The following is a 20,470-nucleotide window of genomic DNA, read 5'->3' as shown; positions in this document are numbered from 1 at the left end:
TAGAAAAAAATTTCAATTATTATTAATTAATTAATATCCTTAAACAAAAATATAAAATAAATAATCTATTAAGTACTTCCGCATACAGTGTTTCATAACGTTTGTGTGTTTATTTACCTCCAGTGCCCGATCTCTTTCCTGAATTCGTTGTTTGAGCTTTTGAATAAGGTTGTCTCTATTCCCAGCAGGCTCTTTCTGACCATCCACCAGCTCACTGTAGTCCTGATTAAACAGAAGAGTATTTAGCATTAAACAGTAGGCTATATAAATATTAACTTCCTTACAGTAGGTCTATCAGCACAAACTCTCAGACAATACGCTATATAAAGCTGTATTTGTATGTAATTGAATAATAATAATAAACAAATAAATAATAATAATAAAAAATTGTTTGCTCGTCTTACTTGTACCAGACGTTCTTTGTGTTCCAGTGAGGTCTTCAGTTCTCGGATGGTCTTCTCTCTTTCCTCCACCTCGTTCTCTCTCTGTCTTCCTTCATCTCTCCATTTTTCCTCTGTTTGCAGTAGTTTGGCTCGAGCGCTCTCTAGAGCAGTCAGCAGGTCCTGGTTGTGCTTCTCTGCCTCCCGGTGTCGTTGTACGGCTCCTTGCAGGTCAGTTTGGAGGCGCTGGTTTGCACGGGTCAGGTCGTCTTCCCTCCTCTGGCTCTGCTGCTGTGTCCTCTGAAGGCCCTGGAGCTCCAGCTGGGCTGAGAACAGAGAGCCCTGGAGGTCCAGCAGATCAGCCTGCAGATGACTAGGAGTAACTCCAGACACCTGCAAAGAGACAGACCCAGATATAGTCATCAAAATAGGTTTATTTCATTTTCTCGTGGCTGTAGGTGCAATGCATTTAGTAGAACTGATGTGAATGAGCTTTATTGAAAAAGGACTCCAACCTGCTGCTGCTGAAGCTGGTAATGGTTGTTCTGTTGCTTTAGAGAGCACAGAAGCTCCTTCTGCTCCTCAATGACCCGCTGGAGATCAGTAATCTAACATAAAGGAGCATTGCTTTATATTATTAATACAAATAATATACAAAAAAATATATATTTAATTACCTAAAGAAATTAAAAGTAACAGTGAAAAAATAAATTATATAAAATATATATATATATATAAAAATAAAAAAATGTAAAATAAAAATCACAACATATAACACAACGAATAGTTATTGATAAACTAAGTGGTCATACTACGTTATAATTATTTTTTTCTTTCCCCCCCTCATGCATTATATAGCAGCCCAAGGCATGCATCTGTAAGGATTAATTGAAATTCTCATCACTGCTTTAGTTGCAGACATACCTCATAGTCTTTAGTACTGAGTGAGTCACCCAAGGTCTGTATTGTTGTCTCCTGACCACATGCTGCTTCTCTGACAGAGCGTAGTTCATTTTCCATGTCCCGAAGCTTCTGCTGTAACTTCTACACACACACACAAAACAAAGAGCACAGTCCAACAACAATTTAATGACTGTCATGCCTGCTGAGACAAAAAGCCTCAGCAGAATCTGCAGCTACAGTGCCTCATACAAACACAACAGTCAAAAGACAAATGACTGAAGCTTATACATTCAATATCAGTACCTTATTACTGGCTTCACTGTCTCGGATCTTGGTCTGGAGAGACTGCACCTGCTGTTGGGCCTTCTGCAGCTCATTCACACACTGTCCCGCTGCGTTTTCATACTCCGCCAGATGACATTGCTGCTCCTCAATCAACCTCTGAAACACAGACAGATCACACAAATATTTAAAAACTCAATTGTTTCAAAGACAGCAATGCAAATTGTCTGCTTCTGCTACTAATTCAAATAAGTCTTCATTATGTCTGACTGAATATTCATTGCACTGAAGTTAAAAATACTGCAATATTGTTTTGTGTTTTAGTTTTAATATATAACTGCAAAATATAGCAGTCTGTGATTACTAAATGATTATATTCACTAATAAATACAGCAGTGTACTGTAAATAAGAGAGAACAAAGTGCTGAACGAACAGTTATGACTATAGCTCAATAACTCTACAGCACTCTACAACTTCCTCAGGAAGTCCTATTTTTCCATGGCGGCATGCCGTTCATTTCCTTGTTTTTCATTTTCACTTAGTCATTTCTCTGTCTATATATACCGATTTTTGTATTAGTAATAATTATTCGCTACATTAATATAGCTTTTTTTTTGTGGATTCTCAAAGCATGTTACTGAAGTGTTTTAATCATTGTTGCCTGAGTTTCTAATAAAACCCATGATAAACAGACAAAAATACTATATAAACAAGCAGCGGTACTATCAATTACAGGATAATTATTCTTGTTTACAGTAGCATACAGTGATTACAAGTGGTTGTGAACAGCACAATACACCCTGTGAGCACTATGGGTCAGATTACTCGCTCTACCTGTCTCTTTATCTGTCATGACATGGGCTCATTTGAACAGAATTTGCCTTTTGATGGGTTAAATTAAGCTGAAAAAGATGTGTATGTGTATAAGTTGTATTTATTTTTTTTCTCTTATTTTAAATATTTCCCAAATTATGTAAAGTTTTCACAGTATTTCTGACAATACTTTTTTCTTCTGGAGAAAGTCTTATTTGTTTTATTTCAGCTAAAATAAAAGCAGTTTTTAGCTTTTTAAAAGCAAATATATATATATATATATATATATATATATATATATATATATATATATATATATATATATATATATATATATATATATATATGTGTGTGTGTGTGTGTGTGTGTGTGTGTGTGTGTGTGTGTGTGTGTGTGTGTAAGTCTTTTTTTATGTCGACAGAATAAACAATCGTTATATAACGATTTGCCTAATTATTCTATCCTGCCTAATTAACCTAGTTAAACCTTTAAATTGCTCTTTAAGGTGAATACTAGTCTTGAAATATATCTAGTGAAATATTATTTACTGTCATCATGGCGAAGACAAAATAAATCAGTTGTTAGAAATGAGGTATTAAAACTATTATGTCTAGAAATGTGTTGAAAAAAAAATCTGCTCTCTGTTAAACAGAAATTGGGGAAAAAAAATTAACAGGGGGCTAATAATTCTGACCTCAACTGTATGTTCTAGACTATAAAGTGTGACAGAGCCAAAACTCTGTTTTTTTTTTTGTTGTTGTTAACAAATGTTTTGTAACCTTATAATTGTCTTGACAGTCACCTTTGATTAATTTAACATGTCCTAGCTAAAAAAAGATATATATGTAGTTAAAAGCATACCTAACTGACCTCAAACTTGTGCATATACTGTCTCGCATGTATTCATTAGACAAGCAAAAAAATAAGGATCCTTTTGGAATTAGCTTTTAGAATGATGCACTGTTGCTAACAACATCAGCTGCAATGAAAGAGTTGCTAAGAGGATGATGAGTAACCTAGTAATCAAAAGCAGTCAGAGAACTGAAGAGCTCTGGGACAGAAAAGTGCCCGGGGGAGTTTTTCATCCTCTCATCTAATTTGTGCTCTATAAATTCATCTTCCCTAATTCTTCATGTAGTCCGCAGAAATTTGTTTCAAACAACCATTAATGATTCCTCCCTTTCCTCAGTAATGAACGTTTTTCTGACAATCCTCTGGTTCTTTTATGTACCTTCGGAAGGCCTGATGGCTTGCACTGCACATAATCATCCAACCACTGGTCTTCCATTTCTGCCAGCTCCAGCTGAAGCTCCTGCTGAATGCTGGAAGGCACATCTGGAAGCTGGGGGAAAAGTGGACACTCCATCTCAATGTGAGGCACTTGCAGCAGAGGGTAAGGGCTTTCCATGGGTGTAGTATTAGTTTTGAGGAGCACAGGGATCCGGCTTCCTCTCTGGCTCTGGAGAGGGTGATATTCACAGCTTTTAAGCAGGCTTAGGGCCACATCAAGGCCACACACAGAACCAGGTTTGGACTCGGGCCTTCTGACAACAGATTGTTCCTCCTCAGACTCTAGAAGTGGGAGCTTTAGATAAGATTCTTGGGTAACATCTACAGCAGTGTCCAAAGACTCCACAGAGGAGGCAGGACTCACTCCGACTGGCTTTAGTTCACATGATTGGTTGTTCTCGATGGGTTCTGGTGGAGGAGCGGATGGGACAGTCTCTTCAGTGTTGTCCTGAACACTACCAGAGTACCGTGTGGAGGGCCCACAGGAAGTGCTCCGACCTACTTTTCTGGGAACCTTGCAGACAGCCTCATAATCTGAATCGGTCACTCGCAATGCAGCGCAGCCTTTACACTTCCTGGGACGTGGACCTGAAGCGGCATCTGCATGGTGAAGAGGGCATTGGTGGTCTTGAATCTGCTCTTGAGGGCACTGCTCAGCCCAAGACTCATAGACAGAGTATGTGAGATCTTCCTGCAGGAGGGCACTGTATTCAGCTTCGGCCAACCTGGCAAAGTCCACCACAGTAGCGTCTGTGGCACCTCCATCCACTCCCAATTCATCAGTGTTGTTTTTGCGGTACAGTCCACTGATGCATTGCCTGAGCCTGTCTTTCTCCAACAAGAGCTTCTGCATCCGCTCCAGGGATAAGGCCTCCACCCTGGCGATCACAGTGTCAAATCGGTACATTCTGTCCAGCATGAAGGCACACTTGCTGCAGGCGAACTCTCCTCGGCCATCCCGGGTCATTTCTCTGCCCAAAGCATAGGAAAGCAGCACCTGCAGACTCAGCTTGGCAGTTGGGTGAAAGATCCATCGCCGCTGGTTACCATACAGCTCCCTTGCACAAATCCGACACACGTCCTTACTCTTTGAGTCCAACATCATAAATATTCAATTGAATAACAAACTAAAGATTGTTTCAAATTTAAACCATGAGTGAAAGTGAAATAAAATCTCATGGCATGTAAAGTTCCTTCTTTTCAATTCTTCCTTAATGTCCACCAATGAAAAGGAAGACATCTATGGTTTTAAAATGTACTACTATTTATTGATTTAAAGATACTATAATTTTAAGTCAGGTTGTTTATCACAGATGAGATAAGGCCTTTAATTCATTCCATTCAACCCTCTGTCTTGTAATATTAAACGTCCTTAATTATGTCACTGAGGTCATTCTTTAGGCAGATTTACAGCAGCAAACAAAACTCGAATTTGATGTCGAGATGCTCGTCCTCGTCAGAAGAGATGAAGACGCGTGTTTTGTCCATCACCCGCGCGTTCCCGATTACGTTTCATTCGCTCTTCTGTGAAGACGCCGACATGACAGGACATCAGTTAAATCCCACCGTCCGACTCCAGTTTGAAAAACGTGTCATTTTATATAACCGCCATTACCCCGGAGTATAAACGGAAATAATATCATATTCTATCCCCGGGTCGTCACACTAGAAGGTTTGACAGCAGTTTGTGTGTATAATGTACACACAGCTGAGCAGCGGACGATGTGGCAAGAAAAGAGAGAGAGAGACAAAATGGCGCGTACTATTTCCAGAACAAAGAGGGGTGTCAAAATACCAGTTTGTACAAGATATAATACAAATTTAATGCGCAGGAACGGCGGTTGACTCCTGAACACACATCGATATTAGGGATACGCCATAAATCGCAACTGTATCAGTCATTGCTCGTAAACGGAGTTTTTATAAATTATCCGATCACCCCTCGCTGTGTGCAGTGGTACCGGTCAAACAATGGGAACAAGCCAAGCGAAAGATGACACTACTTTACATACTTATTTCCATTTTCGTCAAAGAAAGTGCGGCTGGGAAAGTGATTTATTTACATGGCTTCTTTCTTGTTTCAATCTAATAATAACAGCTTGTTTGTTAATCTAACTTTATAGATTGCTAGAAAATACTTGAACTAAACCAGTTAAGTATATCACAGATTAATATTCATGGTTAAACATAAATATTTGTTTACATTAATATCAACATTGATAATAATACATGTGTTATTGTAATAAGAACATTAATTAATATGGTTCAGCATTGATTGTAAATGACAGCAGTAAAGACTGTCAACTGATAATTTACAAAGTGTGAAACACACAGATTTGTTATTAGACCTAATATTCATGGTTAAACTTGAATATTTGTTTACATTAGCATCAACATTGATAATAATACATAAGTAATTGCAATGGGTCTATTAATTACTGTAGTTCAGCACTGATTGTAAATGACAGCAATAAAGAATGTCAACAGATAATTTACAAAGTTTTAAAAACACAGATTTGCTATCAACGCCCACATTATGAAGACAGTCAGATCCATCTCTTATCAGGTAATACAGATTCTACTGATTAAAGCAAGAAATAACTAAATGATGTCAGTTTTTATAGCGACATCTGCATGTTCTGGTAGTTTGTGTAGTGGATTTGTCTTTTGAATGTCTCTATAATTTACAGAGCCTTGACAGAACACCAAAACACAAACTTGCCTCAATCAAAAACCTATTTGTTCTAATCAGGCAAATGTAGCATTTTCTCATTGTTTGCGTCAGCCAGTCACAGTGACGACAAGGAATTGTGGAGAGACGGTAAGATTAACTGCAAGTTTTCATAATTATTCAGTGTACAGCGTGATGTAATTGTTTATTTTGAGCTCTAAATTCACGGCAAAAATCACTTTGAAGAAATATTTCAGTTCTTTGCTAAAGTTTACCTTTGTGTTTTACTCTCTGCCCCAATGGTAGCAATTTTTGGCTGCTCAGATTTTCTGAAGACTCTCAACCGAAATGTACAGTTACCAGTTCAGTATGGCATGATCACAGCAAAAAAAAAAGTCTCTTGTTTCTGGAAGAAAAATGTTAGGCTTCTTTTTCTGATTGGTTTCTTGGACTTACCTCCACATTTGGAAAGAATTAAATATACCACTTCTGGGAACTCTGCGAAATGTGAGAAAATTAGGGATCCAGTCCTTTTTTTTCTATTTTCTGAAGAATTGTACGTTTTTTTCTCTCTTTCTTTACATCCTTTGCTGTGTCTTTTTGTAGGTCATATATGTCTTGTATGTCACCATTTTCCCTTGTTTCATGCTTTTTTTTTAAACATTTCGCACAGATTATTGTTCTATGATGGGTTTGTCTTTCTGTTCATTGTTTTTCTATGTCTGCAATAACTATAATAAAAATAATTTTTTTAAAAACCACTTTGAAAATCATTCATTTACTTCCTTTTTGGCTTTATTAATCAGGGGTTGCCACAGAGGAATGAACCGCCAACTTATACAGCATATGTTTTAAGCAGCGGATGTCCTTCCAGCTGCAACCCATCACTGGGAAACATCCATACACACTAATACACTATGGAGAATTTAGCCTATCCAATTCACCTATACACGTCTTTGGACTTGTGGGGGAAACCAGAGCACCCAGGGGAAACCCATGCAAACATAGGGAGAACATGTAAACTCCATTCAAAAATGCCAAGCTTGAACCAGCAACCTTCTTGCTGTGAGGCAATCATGCTACTCACTACGCCAGAGTGATGCCAAGTACTTTGAAATATTTTAACATCGAGACAGAAAGTGGTGAGATTTTATAAACAGACATCATAGCCCTGCCAACCTGTTAAACATGAAACCAAATACTGCATATGCATAATATTTTATCCTGTGGCATGGAAAAAAAAAACATTAACCACAGGCGACTAAGGATCAACACTAAAAAAATCTAATAAAAACTTAAAACACAAAATTGTAAATAACTACACTAAAATAGCTTGTATTAACTTTTGAATTTAAAATCACAACTTCTATTTCTAAATACAGCATTCCTTTATTTAAGTTTTAAAATGGATATAAATGTATTTTCTTAAATGCTTTTCAGCTTGTTATGACCCTGCACTGTCACCAGATGTCACTCTCAGCATTTACAGACATTTTACAAAAATTGGACCAGCACTCAAATCACACAATCGTTTATTATAATCATAGACATGCATCTACACTACACTATGCATACGTTTTAAACTAATCATATTAAAGATTAATACTTTTACATATTAAAAGAGTCTTACTTCCATCTCCTGCTCTGTGCTGCTTTTTCCATGAACAAGTTCTTCTCTGAGGGTCTGAAAAACAGTAAAATGATGTAGCCCGTGCCTTGACAAAATATGCCAAAAAAATGACAATTTTACTGAACTTTTAGACCAAAAAAATCTCACATTAAGGTAAATAATAAATCTGTCGGCACTCCATGTCAATCAATAATATTTGTTAACTGTGCTATTTAAATAGTTTTATGTTAAAAGCACTGTAGTTCTTAATTGTGACAGACAAACAATATATTGCATTAACATCTAAATGAATTATAAAATATATAAAAGAAATGTATAGAATAATACTAATATTAAGTGAAAACTATCAATCAGTGACAGAGATTTTCAGCAAATTAATTTGTGTATCAAACAAAAACTGTATGTTTTACAGGGTTCAACCATTTCCTTTGCATTAGCATTCATTTTCTTGTTTTATAAACATCATAGAGTGTTTATACAGTGTTAAACCATTTTAAACTCATATGAAGCCAAGGCAAACTAAATAGAAATCTCCATGTGTGTGTGATTTATACCCTCACTGTAATGAATCACTCCTGCATGTGCCGTGGTGCCATGACCTATTTGAAATGGCATGACTCTGTGTGTGTGTGTGTGTGTATGTGTGTGTGTGTGTTTATAAATACAGTCTGATATCTGAATCTATTTTCTCTATGAGGGTTGAAGAGGGGCCAGAGGCCAAAGTGACCTACTTAGATGCTGAATTATAGTGAGTGTTGATTTACAGTAGATCCAGATCACGCATGAATGATCACATATAACTCATATTGACTCATGTGCAAGGTTGTGTATGTATATGCCCAAAAGCATCATGTGATGACATGTTATTAATTATCAGAGCGCATGAAATCTGTTTTAGTGCATGAGCGTCCTGTCGTAGATCTTACTTGTGTGTGCTTCTCTTTCTGCTGGAGGCTTTGCACTTGCTCTTCCAGTTGAGTTAGTTTTACAGTAAGGACGTCCCGTTGTGAACTCAGATCAGCTGCTTCTCGCTCTTTCCTGCATACGGTTTCGTTCAGTTCCTCAATCAACCTAATTGAAAGATAAAGAGGAATGGGTTAAAAGATGTATATTAAATTTCATTCAATAATAGAAACCATAGAATAACAAAATGATGTTTTGAATGGCACTGCTGTAATATTTTACCTGTCCTTCTTTGCCATCTCTTCATACTGTGCCATGACAGGCAAACTTTCATTTCCATCCTGCATTACTGTCATCATCCTATTTTCTAGGTCCAAACAGCGCTGGGACTCAGATTCAGCCATAGAAGCCATTTTTTCTGCTTCATCTCTTGCCAATCGAGCCTCCTGAAGAAAAAAATAAAATAAAACTCAATGAAGTAAAATGCGATGATGAAAAAAATACAGTACAATTCAATGAGTAAAAATAAAAAGCTGCATTTATTGGATTAGAATTACAGTAAAAATTGTTATGCTAATTGTAATGAAGCATAATTATTAATATATTTAAATGTAATTTATTCCTGTGGTTGCAAAACTGATTTTTTACAGGGCACGTGATGCTTCAGAAATCATTCTAAAAGGCTATCCAACACAACAAAAAAATACAAAAAACAGTTGTGGTCATGGGTGTTCAAGAGTAAGTAAGCATGAAGCACCTCCTGCAGAAGCTGGATCTTAGTCTGCAGAATCTCTTGTATGTGTCCGGTCTCCTGCTGTCGTTCCTCACAGCGGCGCTGGACCTCCACCTCATTCTGACTGCTCAGACTCTCTGCTGTGGTTCTGTGAAGTGACACAATACAAACAAAACAGCTTTAAAGAACAAATAAATCCATTTATACAAGTGAGAAAAAGTTGCTTTTGAAAGCTGCGAGTTTAAAAGCAGAGAGTCTAAATCTAAATTATTACTACTGCCATGCTGAAGTAAAATATCCAGCTTAGGCTTAATCTGAAAGTGCACCATGTTTAAAACTATTGATTCATCTATAAAAGAGTCAACTCATAGTGGTTTGAATGAATTGCCGATGTAACGAGCCAGTGAGACGTCGATAGAGAACTCAAGCCTGCCCATTTGCTGTGTGCGCAGACCTGGAAAAAATGTAACCCCCCTGGTCCCGCCCACAAACACTGTAGCAGATCCCGCTTGAATCAAGTTGCATATACGCAGTGCTCTGAAGTGTGAGGGAAAGTTAGTGTTATTTTCCCTACCCAAAAACAAGGCTGTGAAGAGTCAGTGGTTGAAGTTTATTATTGCAAAAATACCTCAGCATTATAGCCCCATCCTTGTGCTGTGTTCCTGTCATTTTTCTGACGAGTGCTACAGCAATCTACAGGCGTACAACGAGGCATTCTTCTGCCGTTTGTTAAAGGAAGGATCAGAAGAGACAATTGATGTGTGGGACTTTGTCAGAGCTTGACAGGATCTTTACAGTACACAGTTCATATATCAGTTCCTTCCTCCATTTCACAAGTGTAAGTAGCTTAAGTGCGATTATAATGGTTGCCTCCTTGTATTCTCTAGCTTGCAAATTATGTATTTAATTGTGTTTTGTTACTTGTAACTGGTTGTACTGTATCTGGTTAACTCTTTATGTTCTCATATCCCATCTAAAGCCACGTTGAAAATGTGACGCATGCTGCTTTATTTACCGATTTAAATGTTTTTTGAGCTTGCGATCCACTGCAGTTTCTCGTTGCTACGGCCTCCGTCAGCTGTTCCTACACATGTGCGGCGGCCAAGTTTCAAAATAGTTTAGCTTTTGCCACTGAATGTGTGTCACTGTTACTTATGTTTACTTATGGTTAAAAATAGAGCAATATACTGGTGTTACACTGCATTGCTTTGACGCACTCCTGCATTGGGCTCACACACATACCTGCCAACATTTGTCCCTGAAAACCTTGCATGCATATCAGACTGTTGTTGGAGACCCCCAAAACCGAAATATAACCCTTTTAAATGCATAATAGGGGCTCTTTAAAAATTGTAAATACATTGTGAGTTAACAACCTAACAAAGAACAATTTTATTTTCATTACCTAATTATATGAACAACGTTGAATAAATTTTGCAATAAAGGTAATGTTCATTGTTTATTTATGTTTGTACATACATTAACTAAGATGAACTAATACAACCTTATAGTGAAGTGTTACAGATAAATTTGTATAATAATGAAATGACATATTTATTCTGACCTGCATGAACTAAAATTCATAAAACAACAACTGATTGTAATACAATTTATTAAATTATTAAATTAAATGACAAAACCACTTGCTGACAATTAACAAAAACAAAGAATAGCGCGTAGCATAATACATGTAAATGTATATATTTAATTCCTTTATTATACAACACATTTCACAAGCTTTGGCTTAATTTATTGGTGTCCACTGGAAAAAAATAAAGTGAGAATTCACCACAATTGGTCATGTTTGACTTATTTAATCTTTGTCCCTGACCACGTTCATACCTTTCCCACTCTAAAAAGAGTTTCATTTCATTTTTCAATCCTCCATAGGCTATTAAAGCAAAAGAAGCGAAGGTGAGTCGTAACCATCTTTGCTCATGCCTCCTTTGAGATGCGTTTAATAGTTTGTTCTGAGTTTGAAAGGTGTTTCTCTGACACTTTAAGTATTCTGGAGTGTCTGAGAGCCTCTCACTCAGCCCAGTCCTCTAAAGCCCCTTCGAGCACCTCATAACGGCTTTTCCAGGTCTGTTTTTGAATGTGATGATGGCTGCGGCGTTGACCCCACTGTAATTGTTTGATCCAGAGCAAATGGCACCTTTGGGTTTTTAACCAAGCTGTGCCAGAACATCCATTACTGCATGATCGTCCCGGTCAGCCTCTGCATCAGTTAGTGTTAGCAATCACAGCCTACAGACATGCCATTTAGTTTGGTTAGTGATATCATACAGTTCTGCTCGGTTTTGTAGTCCCCAGAGAGCCCAATGTTGGTTTGAGGGGAAATTACGAGGGGAATTTTCGCTTGACGGCTAAAGACTGAGACTCAGGTCATTGGCAAACACATCATCAAAGCCATACAGAGCGTGTGATGGAAACGACACTACGGCAGAGCAATGATGTCACCTGAACAATAACACAAAGGAAGGGGGTCTCATTTATAGGTGATCCCTAAAAGAATAATGTTGTAAACTGAAACTTTACTGACACTTGTCCACCCAACCAGACAAGAACAAGCAAAGCTTCTGCGATCAGGTAAAAAATTTAGAACCCTGCATATGTGATGATTAAGTAGTTCTTTATATGTTTTACTGAGAATTAATTGCTATAGACAAGTGCACTTTTATTTTACTATTATTTTTTATTTTTTGCAGTTTTGGTATCATTGTTTTGTATAATTAAGGTTTTTGTGGCTTGATATGTACACTTTTATTGAGATGGTATAGAAAGCAAATACTTTTACATTGTTAAACAAAAGATTTATTAAAATAAAAGTAAATCATTTGAACTTTTTTTTATCTAAGAATTTAAAAAAAGCTTTTAGCAGCACTGCTAAGCCTGTTTCCAACATTATTAATACTACTAATAATAAATGTTTTAAATTAGCATATTAAGAAGCATGACTAAAAATTCAGTCTTACCATCATGTAAACATACAAGTATAATAAATAGATGACAAATATTTTACAAAACCTCAATATACTTATTCAATCAAATAAATGCAGCAAAATATACCTCTTAGAAAAATCGGTAACACTTTAGTTTATGTCACAATCCATGCGGTTTACTACTGACTTATTACCTACCTATTAAAAAGATAATAACTGTTCTTTAATAGTAATAAACCAAAGATATTTACATTAGATGTCGCCTACCCTGTTGTTGTCTATTGAAAGAAATGTGTCAATAGAGCTGCCATTTTAGTACAGGGTAGCGCTTCTTTAAAATGAATGCGGGACCAAGGTACAGTGGAGGACTGGCGATCCGGAGTGATGGTATATATATATATATATATATATATATATATATATATATATATATATATATATATATATATATATATATATATATATGATCAGGAATTTTCCCGGTGGTCAGTATGCAAATATTTCTTTTAATTATGAAAATTATAATTTCACATCACTTACCTACATTGATGGATAAGTGACCGCACGGGCATGTATTATCCACCCTCTCTGTTAAATTTGATCTAATACGTGTCTTGAAACACACCCTCTCTACTGCTTTCACTTCTTATTCTAACGGAGGGAGCGATTCATTTGTGTATAAGTTCCCGTTATGAACGACTCGTTCACTTAGCTGATAAGTTTCTAGTTTCTAGCAATATCTTGTTGTCATATTTCATTTACCTGGTTTGCTAATTTTATTCAACAAAACTAGCATAAGCTGAGTATTTAGTGCGAGTTGGTGTTTGCCTTATGATCAGTGATCAGTGCAGTAAGAGACTGTATTATCATCAATACTTGTTTAGCACAAAAGTTTGTGACACAAAAACGTAAAAAACGAAATCTTACCGATGAAATGTTCTGCCTTTGTGCTTTGTTTTCTTTGTTTGCTTGTAATTACACTCGTACACAGCGCTTAATCCAGCATCTTCACATTGGTTTTGGTCTTAACTAGTCCGGTTGAATGACATTTGTCCTAGGTGCACTGTACAAATGTGGCGGCGCTATTGACGCATGCTCAGGGTCCGTATGCGATATCTAGTGTATATATCTATGGTATTAAAGTATGATTTTATTCTACATCCTTAATCCTACCCAAAACCTAAACCCAACTTCTACCTTACTGACTAATTATAAAGTTTATTAAGCTAGTAGTTAGTTAGTAGTAGTAGTAAGTTAATGCTTTGTTAATACCATGAATTGTTACCTAAACTAAAATGTTACTGAAAAACCTGTTACAAAAAGGTTACAGGGGGCATGTGGACATTTCATAGGGTATTGTTGCCTGTTACCCCAAACTTGATAAGTGTCTGACATGGACTTGGCGGTGGGCTCTGGTCTTTTGCATTTGGCAAGTCAGCAAGATAACTCACATATGCCTATAGAGGCAGTTATGCTGATAGTATTTGGCCACTGACCAGCATTTAGAGTGAAAGAGAGGATCTCCAGACTGAACAAACAGACTGTTTTTCTGAATATACAAGGCTTATATACACTCTTAAATTTATAACTGAGGTGTGTAAAAGTAACTAGATTTAATGCTAAGGATTGACAACCATATTCTGCTGTGTGAATGTATTTCATAGTCATTCAAAACACCTGAATGTGTGGATTTCTTTTAGACATGCATTTTGACCATATATTTCAAAGAGTAAAAGTACATGGTGACTGCACCGTACAGTTCATGAATAATTTGTCTTCCATAAGTATATAAAAATATATTAATAACATACTGTAGACGTGTGTGGTGTTTACTTACAGTGCCTTGTCAAACTGTTCCTGTCTTTCCTTGAGGTCTTGTTTCAAACTTTCCACCTCAACCTTTAGCTCGATGTTCTGAAAAAAAAAAAAAAAGAATAAAAAATTTTATGAAGAGAGTTTTGCCGTTTTTCAGTGTTTTTACATTTTTTAGGTCATTGTAATCAAACTTTAAACTCTTCTTCCAGCTAAATCCTATAATTCAGGATCGGGATAACCGTTTTTGTTTTGTAGTGCATTTGCGTGAATTGAAGCATTGAAGTGCATAAATTTCCATGCTGCTCTACCATACTGATTTGCTTATCCTTAATCTAATTTATATTTACAAATTAGAATTTAATAAATATTCTCTAAGAAATTCATGCCACAAACTTTATTTTTAACACTACTTTTACCAACAGACCTTTGCAGTTTTTCACTGAAAAAAATTGCTCTAAAATGTTCTTACATTTTTAAAAGTCCCATTTTAAACTCTTCTTCCAGCTAAAGTTAAAAATTGTAGGATCTGGAAGAAAATTTTTTCTTTGCAGTGCATTTGCATCTATTGCATTCAAGCAGTAAAGTGGTTGAGTTTCCATGCTAAATATATATTTAGATAATAGGACATAATAAATATTCTATTAGAATAATAGTTAATATGCAAAATGTAAAATATTAAAAGAGAGTTGTAAATTTTTGATGAATCTCCTCTGCTGAGTCTGCATATGGCAGCGTGAGCTCTCTGCACGTGCAGCTGCAGTCTCGTGGCTAACAGAGAGACCTTAAAATAGAAGAAGAGACGCCAGACACCTGCTGTTTCACTCTCTCTGACATGCACTCAAACCTGACCCGTCGACTTTTCCCTTCCCAAAATGCACCAGGCCACAGCAACAGAGACTTTTTTTTAACTCTCACCACCAGCTACTCAATGTATCTGCCAAGAGATCAGTGCCTACTAGTACTTGTGTGTGTATATGGATATGTTTCTGAAATGATACACATCCCATTACAGTCCTCAGACATGCAGTTTTGCCGGTAAAATTGTGTTTGATGAATGACAGCACTGTCGGAAGGTGCTGCTGTCATGTATCAGTTTGTTCTTAATGATTAATGGGGCCTTTATGGGTCAGTGGGACTAATGTTTGTTTTATCGGGTTCATATGACAAGGTCACACAGAAATAGCACATATAAATTTTGGTTGTAAGTGAGTATAGCTAAGCAAAGCTATTTTAAGACCAAGTGCACATGAATGCAAGCTCATCTAATTAATCAAAATTAATGAGATGGTTCAAATCAAGTCTCTGCGATAAAAATGTGGTTTTCATTACAATATTAATACCTCTTGTTTAAATATTATAACAATGCAACTAAGGAATAATGGGCCTCCATATATTAACTGACATGTTATTCATAAAAATATACTACAGGGTCCAAAAGTATGAGATCACTAATAGACATGATTTTATTTTGCATATTTATCATTTAATATATTTGTTTGGCTACACTGTAAAAAATTATATGACCAATCAGTCATGACAACATGTTTTTAGCTTATTGTAACTTATTAAACTAAGTTAATCATGTTCTGACTAAGTTTTATGTTACGCAAGTTAAGTCAGTTTAACAAAATATAAGTTCAATGGACTCATAAGATTCTTTAAATTTAGCTTAAAAATTTAAGGCAACCAGGATTTTTTACAATGTACACTGTAAAAACATTATATGCCAAAAGTCAGGATTACAATTGTTTTTTTGTTACTTTAACTTATTTTAAAAAGTTAATCTGGTTTCAAATACATTTTTTAAGTTATGCAGAGTTCAACTTAATAATTTAGACAGTCTGATTGATAATGTCACAATCACCAGCGATCTAGCCCATTTAGATTGCTGGAGAACTACACATTTGCCAACAATTAAACTACAAATTCCATCATATCTTACACCAGTTCCGGTTCACCTTTAATTGCAAACACACACAGCTGAAGCTGTTCAGAACTAATCAAATGGGCTATGAAGACAGCACACACACACACACACACACACACACACGCACGCACGCACGCACGCACGCACGCACGCACGCACGCACGCACACACACACACACACACACACACATTGTTGCTGAGTCTTGTTATAATGTTACAATATATTACAAGTAACGCCTTGCCTTGCCTTGTACTGGTCTATGCTTTGTTTTATTTGTTTTACGTTGTCTGCTGCCTACCTTTGACCATCTGCCTGTTTAAGACCACGTCTCTGGATTTGCCTGTGTACATCTGTTTGCTCCTGTGTTGACTGTTGCTAGCCTGACCATTCACTGCATAATAAACCCTGTATTTGTATCCACACTTCTGTTGTTAGCATCCACTTTACATTACAGATAAAAGTTGAGATGACTAGAAAAGTTCATTTGATCAAAAAAATTAAGGCAGCAAGATTTTTTTTCTCCCAGCATTAGAATTTGACTGAACCTTTCTGGTTTAATAAGTAGAACTCTTTCCCTTCCATGTTTTCAGGAAAAAATAACTGACACTTCCAGGAAGAAAAGAGAAAATCTAAAATAATAAACACTGAAGTTGCTCCAACCAGGAAACCCATTGCAGACCTTTTCTCAAATCTAATAAATGACATATACCTATGATTAACACAATGTATTCCACTAGATTTAAGTACATCTGCATATTGTCTTAATTATGATGTAAAAAATAATAAGCTTTAATTGAGAAAATATATTTTAATGAAAGATTTTATGTGGATCTTGAAGATTTCATTCAGTGGTCTTTAAAGTGATATCGCAGTTTTTGTGATCTCAGACTTTTGGACATGTATTTGCAACTAAATTCTGCCTAAACATAGTGATGCATAGGGATGCTGGAATAGTATAAGGACAGCAGCTGCTAGAGTGTCACCTTCACTTCCACAGAGTAACCAGACCCAACCAGAGTCAGTCAGTCAGTCTATCACTCATAATCCAGTTTTTTCTCGTGCCGATAGTCAGTTTGTGACAGGTGCAGGAGACTGCTGATCTGAATTAATGTTGTTTACTTAAATAAAGCCACACGTCCTGGCTGCAGTTGTTGTACACTGCATAGCTTAGAAGGTTCAGTTCATGCTATTTTAGGTTTTTGCATTTGCCAAGCAAGCAAACAGATACTGAAGAACTAGAAGACACTTGTGGAAACAAGTACTTTACAATTTATTACCAGATTTAGTGAAACAAAACATATTTATATAGTTTATAAATTGCTATATTTCTCTGACATATTTTGTTGGTACAGTTTTTATTTGTTTAATTGCACAATTGCTCTTAAATTGTGGTAAAAATAATAGATTAGATTAGCGATAGGTTTTATTGTGACATCCTACAATAATATTAGGTTTGTGCAATAAGCCTAAAATATTCAATATTCAAACAATATACAACAATATACAAAAAAAAAAACATAATAGTCTTTAATTGTTCTAAGTATTGTAAAACAACAATCTCAATAATCTTGGGGCTCTTTATTGTAATTATTTATATTATATATATATATATATATATATATATATATATATATATATATATATATATATATATATATATATATATTAATAATAATTAAAGTGGTTTAGGCCTTTCATTGAACATAAATATGACAGAAAAATCTGCAGGCGGTGCTGGTGTCTTTTGTACTTTTGCACTGAATTTTTCATTCAAATCATTTCATTAAAAAATGAAGCAAGTGTTTTAACAATTTTAAATGGCAAGAAAAAAAAGAAAAAAAAAAAAAAAATATATATATATATATATATATGCGACGCAGTGGCGCAGTAGGTAGTGCTGTCGCCTCACAGCAAGAAGGTAGCTGGTTTGAGCCTTGGCTGGGTCAGTTGGCGTTTCTATGTGGAGTTTGCATGTTCTCCCTGCGTTCGCGTGGGTTTCCTCCAGGTGCTCTGGTTTCCCTCACAGTCCAAAGACATGCGGTACAGGTGAATTGGGTAGGCTAAAATTGTCCGTAGTGTATGAGTGTGAATGAGTATGTGTGGATGTTTCCCAGAGATGGAATAGCATCCGCTGCTTTAAAAAACGTGCTGGATAAGTTGGCGGTTCATTCCGCTGTGGCGACCCCGGATAAATAAAGGGACTAAGCCGAAAAGAAAATGAATGAATGAACGAAAGAATTAATTTAATTATAACAGCTTTCTAATAAGCCTAGTTAGAAACATAACAGCTTTCTAGTAGGCCTTTCTAATAGGCCTCATTATGCAGGACAATTTTGTGATTTGGTTGCAAAGGGAGTATAATAATCACACATTGTTTTATTATTATTATTTAATATATTAAATATATTATTTCATATATTAAATATATATGTTTTTATAATAATTAAAGTACTGTTCTTATGTGGGTTTAGTGTTTTTGTGCTGGTTTAGGCCTGTCATGGTTGATGTCTTTAGGACTTATTCACTGAATTGTTCATTCTAACCATTTCATTTAAAAATTGAGTATATTAACAATCTTAACTGTTCAACAAATAAAATAAAAAATAAATAAATAAATAAAATAAATACAAAATTATACAGCGATATTTTCTGCTTTAATATACTGAATTATGAGGCTATTTAACAGCATTCTAATAGGCATCATTATACAGTTTATATTATGGGACAATAAACACATTTTGTATGTTTTTTTGCAAAGTGAGTGCAATAGTTAGTTCACACATTGTTTAAAGGTAAAACTATTACAATATTACCATAGACAAATAACCGCACACCTCTTAATATTGTCACAAAATATCAACATAATGTTCAGTAAACTCCAGTAAAATGTGGGACTGGCTCCGGTCTTTTCTTTTCATCATTAAGAGTGCCAAAAAACATTTGCTATTTTCTGAAAGATAATTATAGATTGTTTGTGGCTAATAACTGCCTGCCGAAAACAATGGACACACTCACCCTGCGGTGAACATCCTCGCTGCTGCTGTCCTCAAACGTCTGCTGGAAACGCTCCTCCAGGAAGTAGATGCGAAGCTTAAGGCTGAAGTTCTCCTTCTTCAGGTCATTGAGGTGCTGTGAAATAGTACGGTAGCCGTTAAACATGACCGCTCGCTTTACATTGGGGTTCTCAGACCCCTCATACTTGCACCATACTGCCTAAATCACACATTCACAATGAATGCAATTACACAGAAGTCCTACAGAAGTGGATTCAGATGTGGTGGGTTTTCTAAGACAACATCAACATGTAATGTGTGAACTGCAAGTGACACACTGAGGGTCCTCCTCCTCATATGAGGTATGTGCAAAATGAGGAGGGCTGTCACTGTGATATGGGGGTCTTTTTTTACTTCAGCAGCCACCAGTAGCACTTGATTCTAAAATTCACAGGCATGCTTGATGTGTGTGAACTGATCCAGACAATAAAATAGAAACTCAGATAGACAAAGAGGTAGACGCTTACGTGTTAAAAATCACAAACTCCTCTTTCTGTGAAGGGATTTTTCAACTGCAGTCCTTAATCTGGCAGTTTTTACAGAACTAAACCTGTTGCTCAAACTTTTCCTCAAGCTTTTTTTTGCTGTCATTGTAAAAACTGTCATTGTAAAAAAATTACTGATCGCCTTAAATTTTTAAGTTGTATTAAATTAACCTTATGAGTTGTTTTAATTTAAATTGTATCAAACTATTACTTAAAACTGTATGTGTAACTTAAAACATAAAAGTTAGAAGATTAATTTACAAGATTAATTTAGTTGAATAAGTTGTAATTAACAAAATGATATATTGGCATGTCTGTTAATGATCTTATATATTTTTAAAAGTGTGTGAGTTTCGTGATGAATGAGACTTTTTTTAACATGCGAATAAATCAGCATTTACATTTTTGAAGGAGCAACTGGAACTGAACGCTTATTAATTGCAATGGCTGCTGAAAATTAAGCTTTGACCTCTAACGTAAACAGAAAATACTTACTTTAAATTGTAATAATTCACAAAATTGACATTTTTGACTCTATTGATGATCAAAAAAATGTATCTTTTGTGCACATATGGGATTTCTTTAAAATATCTGTACATTTACTGTATAAAGAAGAATGAGTTTAATACTTTATTACATAT

The 20,470-nt window shown here is 35.7% G+C and overlaps 1 protein-coding gene across 50 annotated transcripts in view; it reads right to left on the bottom strand.

The window, feature by feature from the left end:
- pde4dip (phosphodiesterase 4D interacting protein) overlaps positions 1 to 19,615 on the bottom strand; it is a 61,976-nt gene extending 42,361 nt beyond the window's left edge. For 35 of the 50 annotated variants that reach the window (XM_005160795.5, XM_073933474.1, XM_073933466.1 and 32 more), the window contains exons 1-6: positions 3,611 to 5,408; positions 1,587 to 1,724; positions 1,305 to 1,424; positions 896 to 988; positions 405 to 773; positions 118 to 222 (exon numbers count right to left, since the gene is read on the bottom strand). In XM_005160795.5, the coding sequence (XP_005160852.1) occupies positions 118 to 222; positions 405 to 773; positions 896 to 988; positions 1,305 to 1,424; positions 1,587 to 1,724; positions 3,611 to 4,774 (1,989 nt within the window). In that variant the 5' untranslated portion in view covers positions 4,775 to 5,408. Of the gene's footprint in view, positions 1 to 117; positions 223 to 404; positions 774 to 895; positions 989 to 1,304; positions 1,425 to 1,586; positions 1,725 to 3,610; positions 5,409 to 7,970; positions 8,025 to 8,896; positions 9,042 to 9,155; positions 9,320 to 9,630; positions 9,755 to 14,385; positions 14,463 to 19,306 lie in introns of those variants that run through there. The other 15 variants (XM_073933495.1, XM_073933499.1, XM_073933507.1 and 12 more) reach the window with 1 other exon arrangement.
- Between the last annotated feature and the right edge of the window lie 855 nt (positions 19,616 to 20,470).

The sequence above is a fragment of the Danio rerio genome, chromosome 20 (assembly GCF_049306965.1).
Source record: "Danio rerio strain Tuebingen ecotype United States chromosome 20, GRCz12tu, whole genome shotgun sequence".
In the NCBI taxonomy this organism is placed as follows: domain Eukaryota; kingdom Metazoa; phylum Chordata; class Actinopteri; order Cypriniformes; family Danionidae; genus Danio; species Danio rerio.
This window is presented reverse-complemented; position numbering and strand designations above follow the sequence as displayed.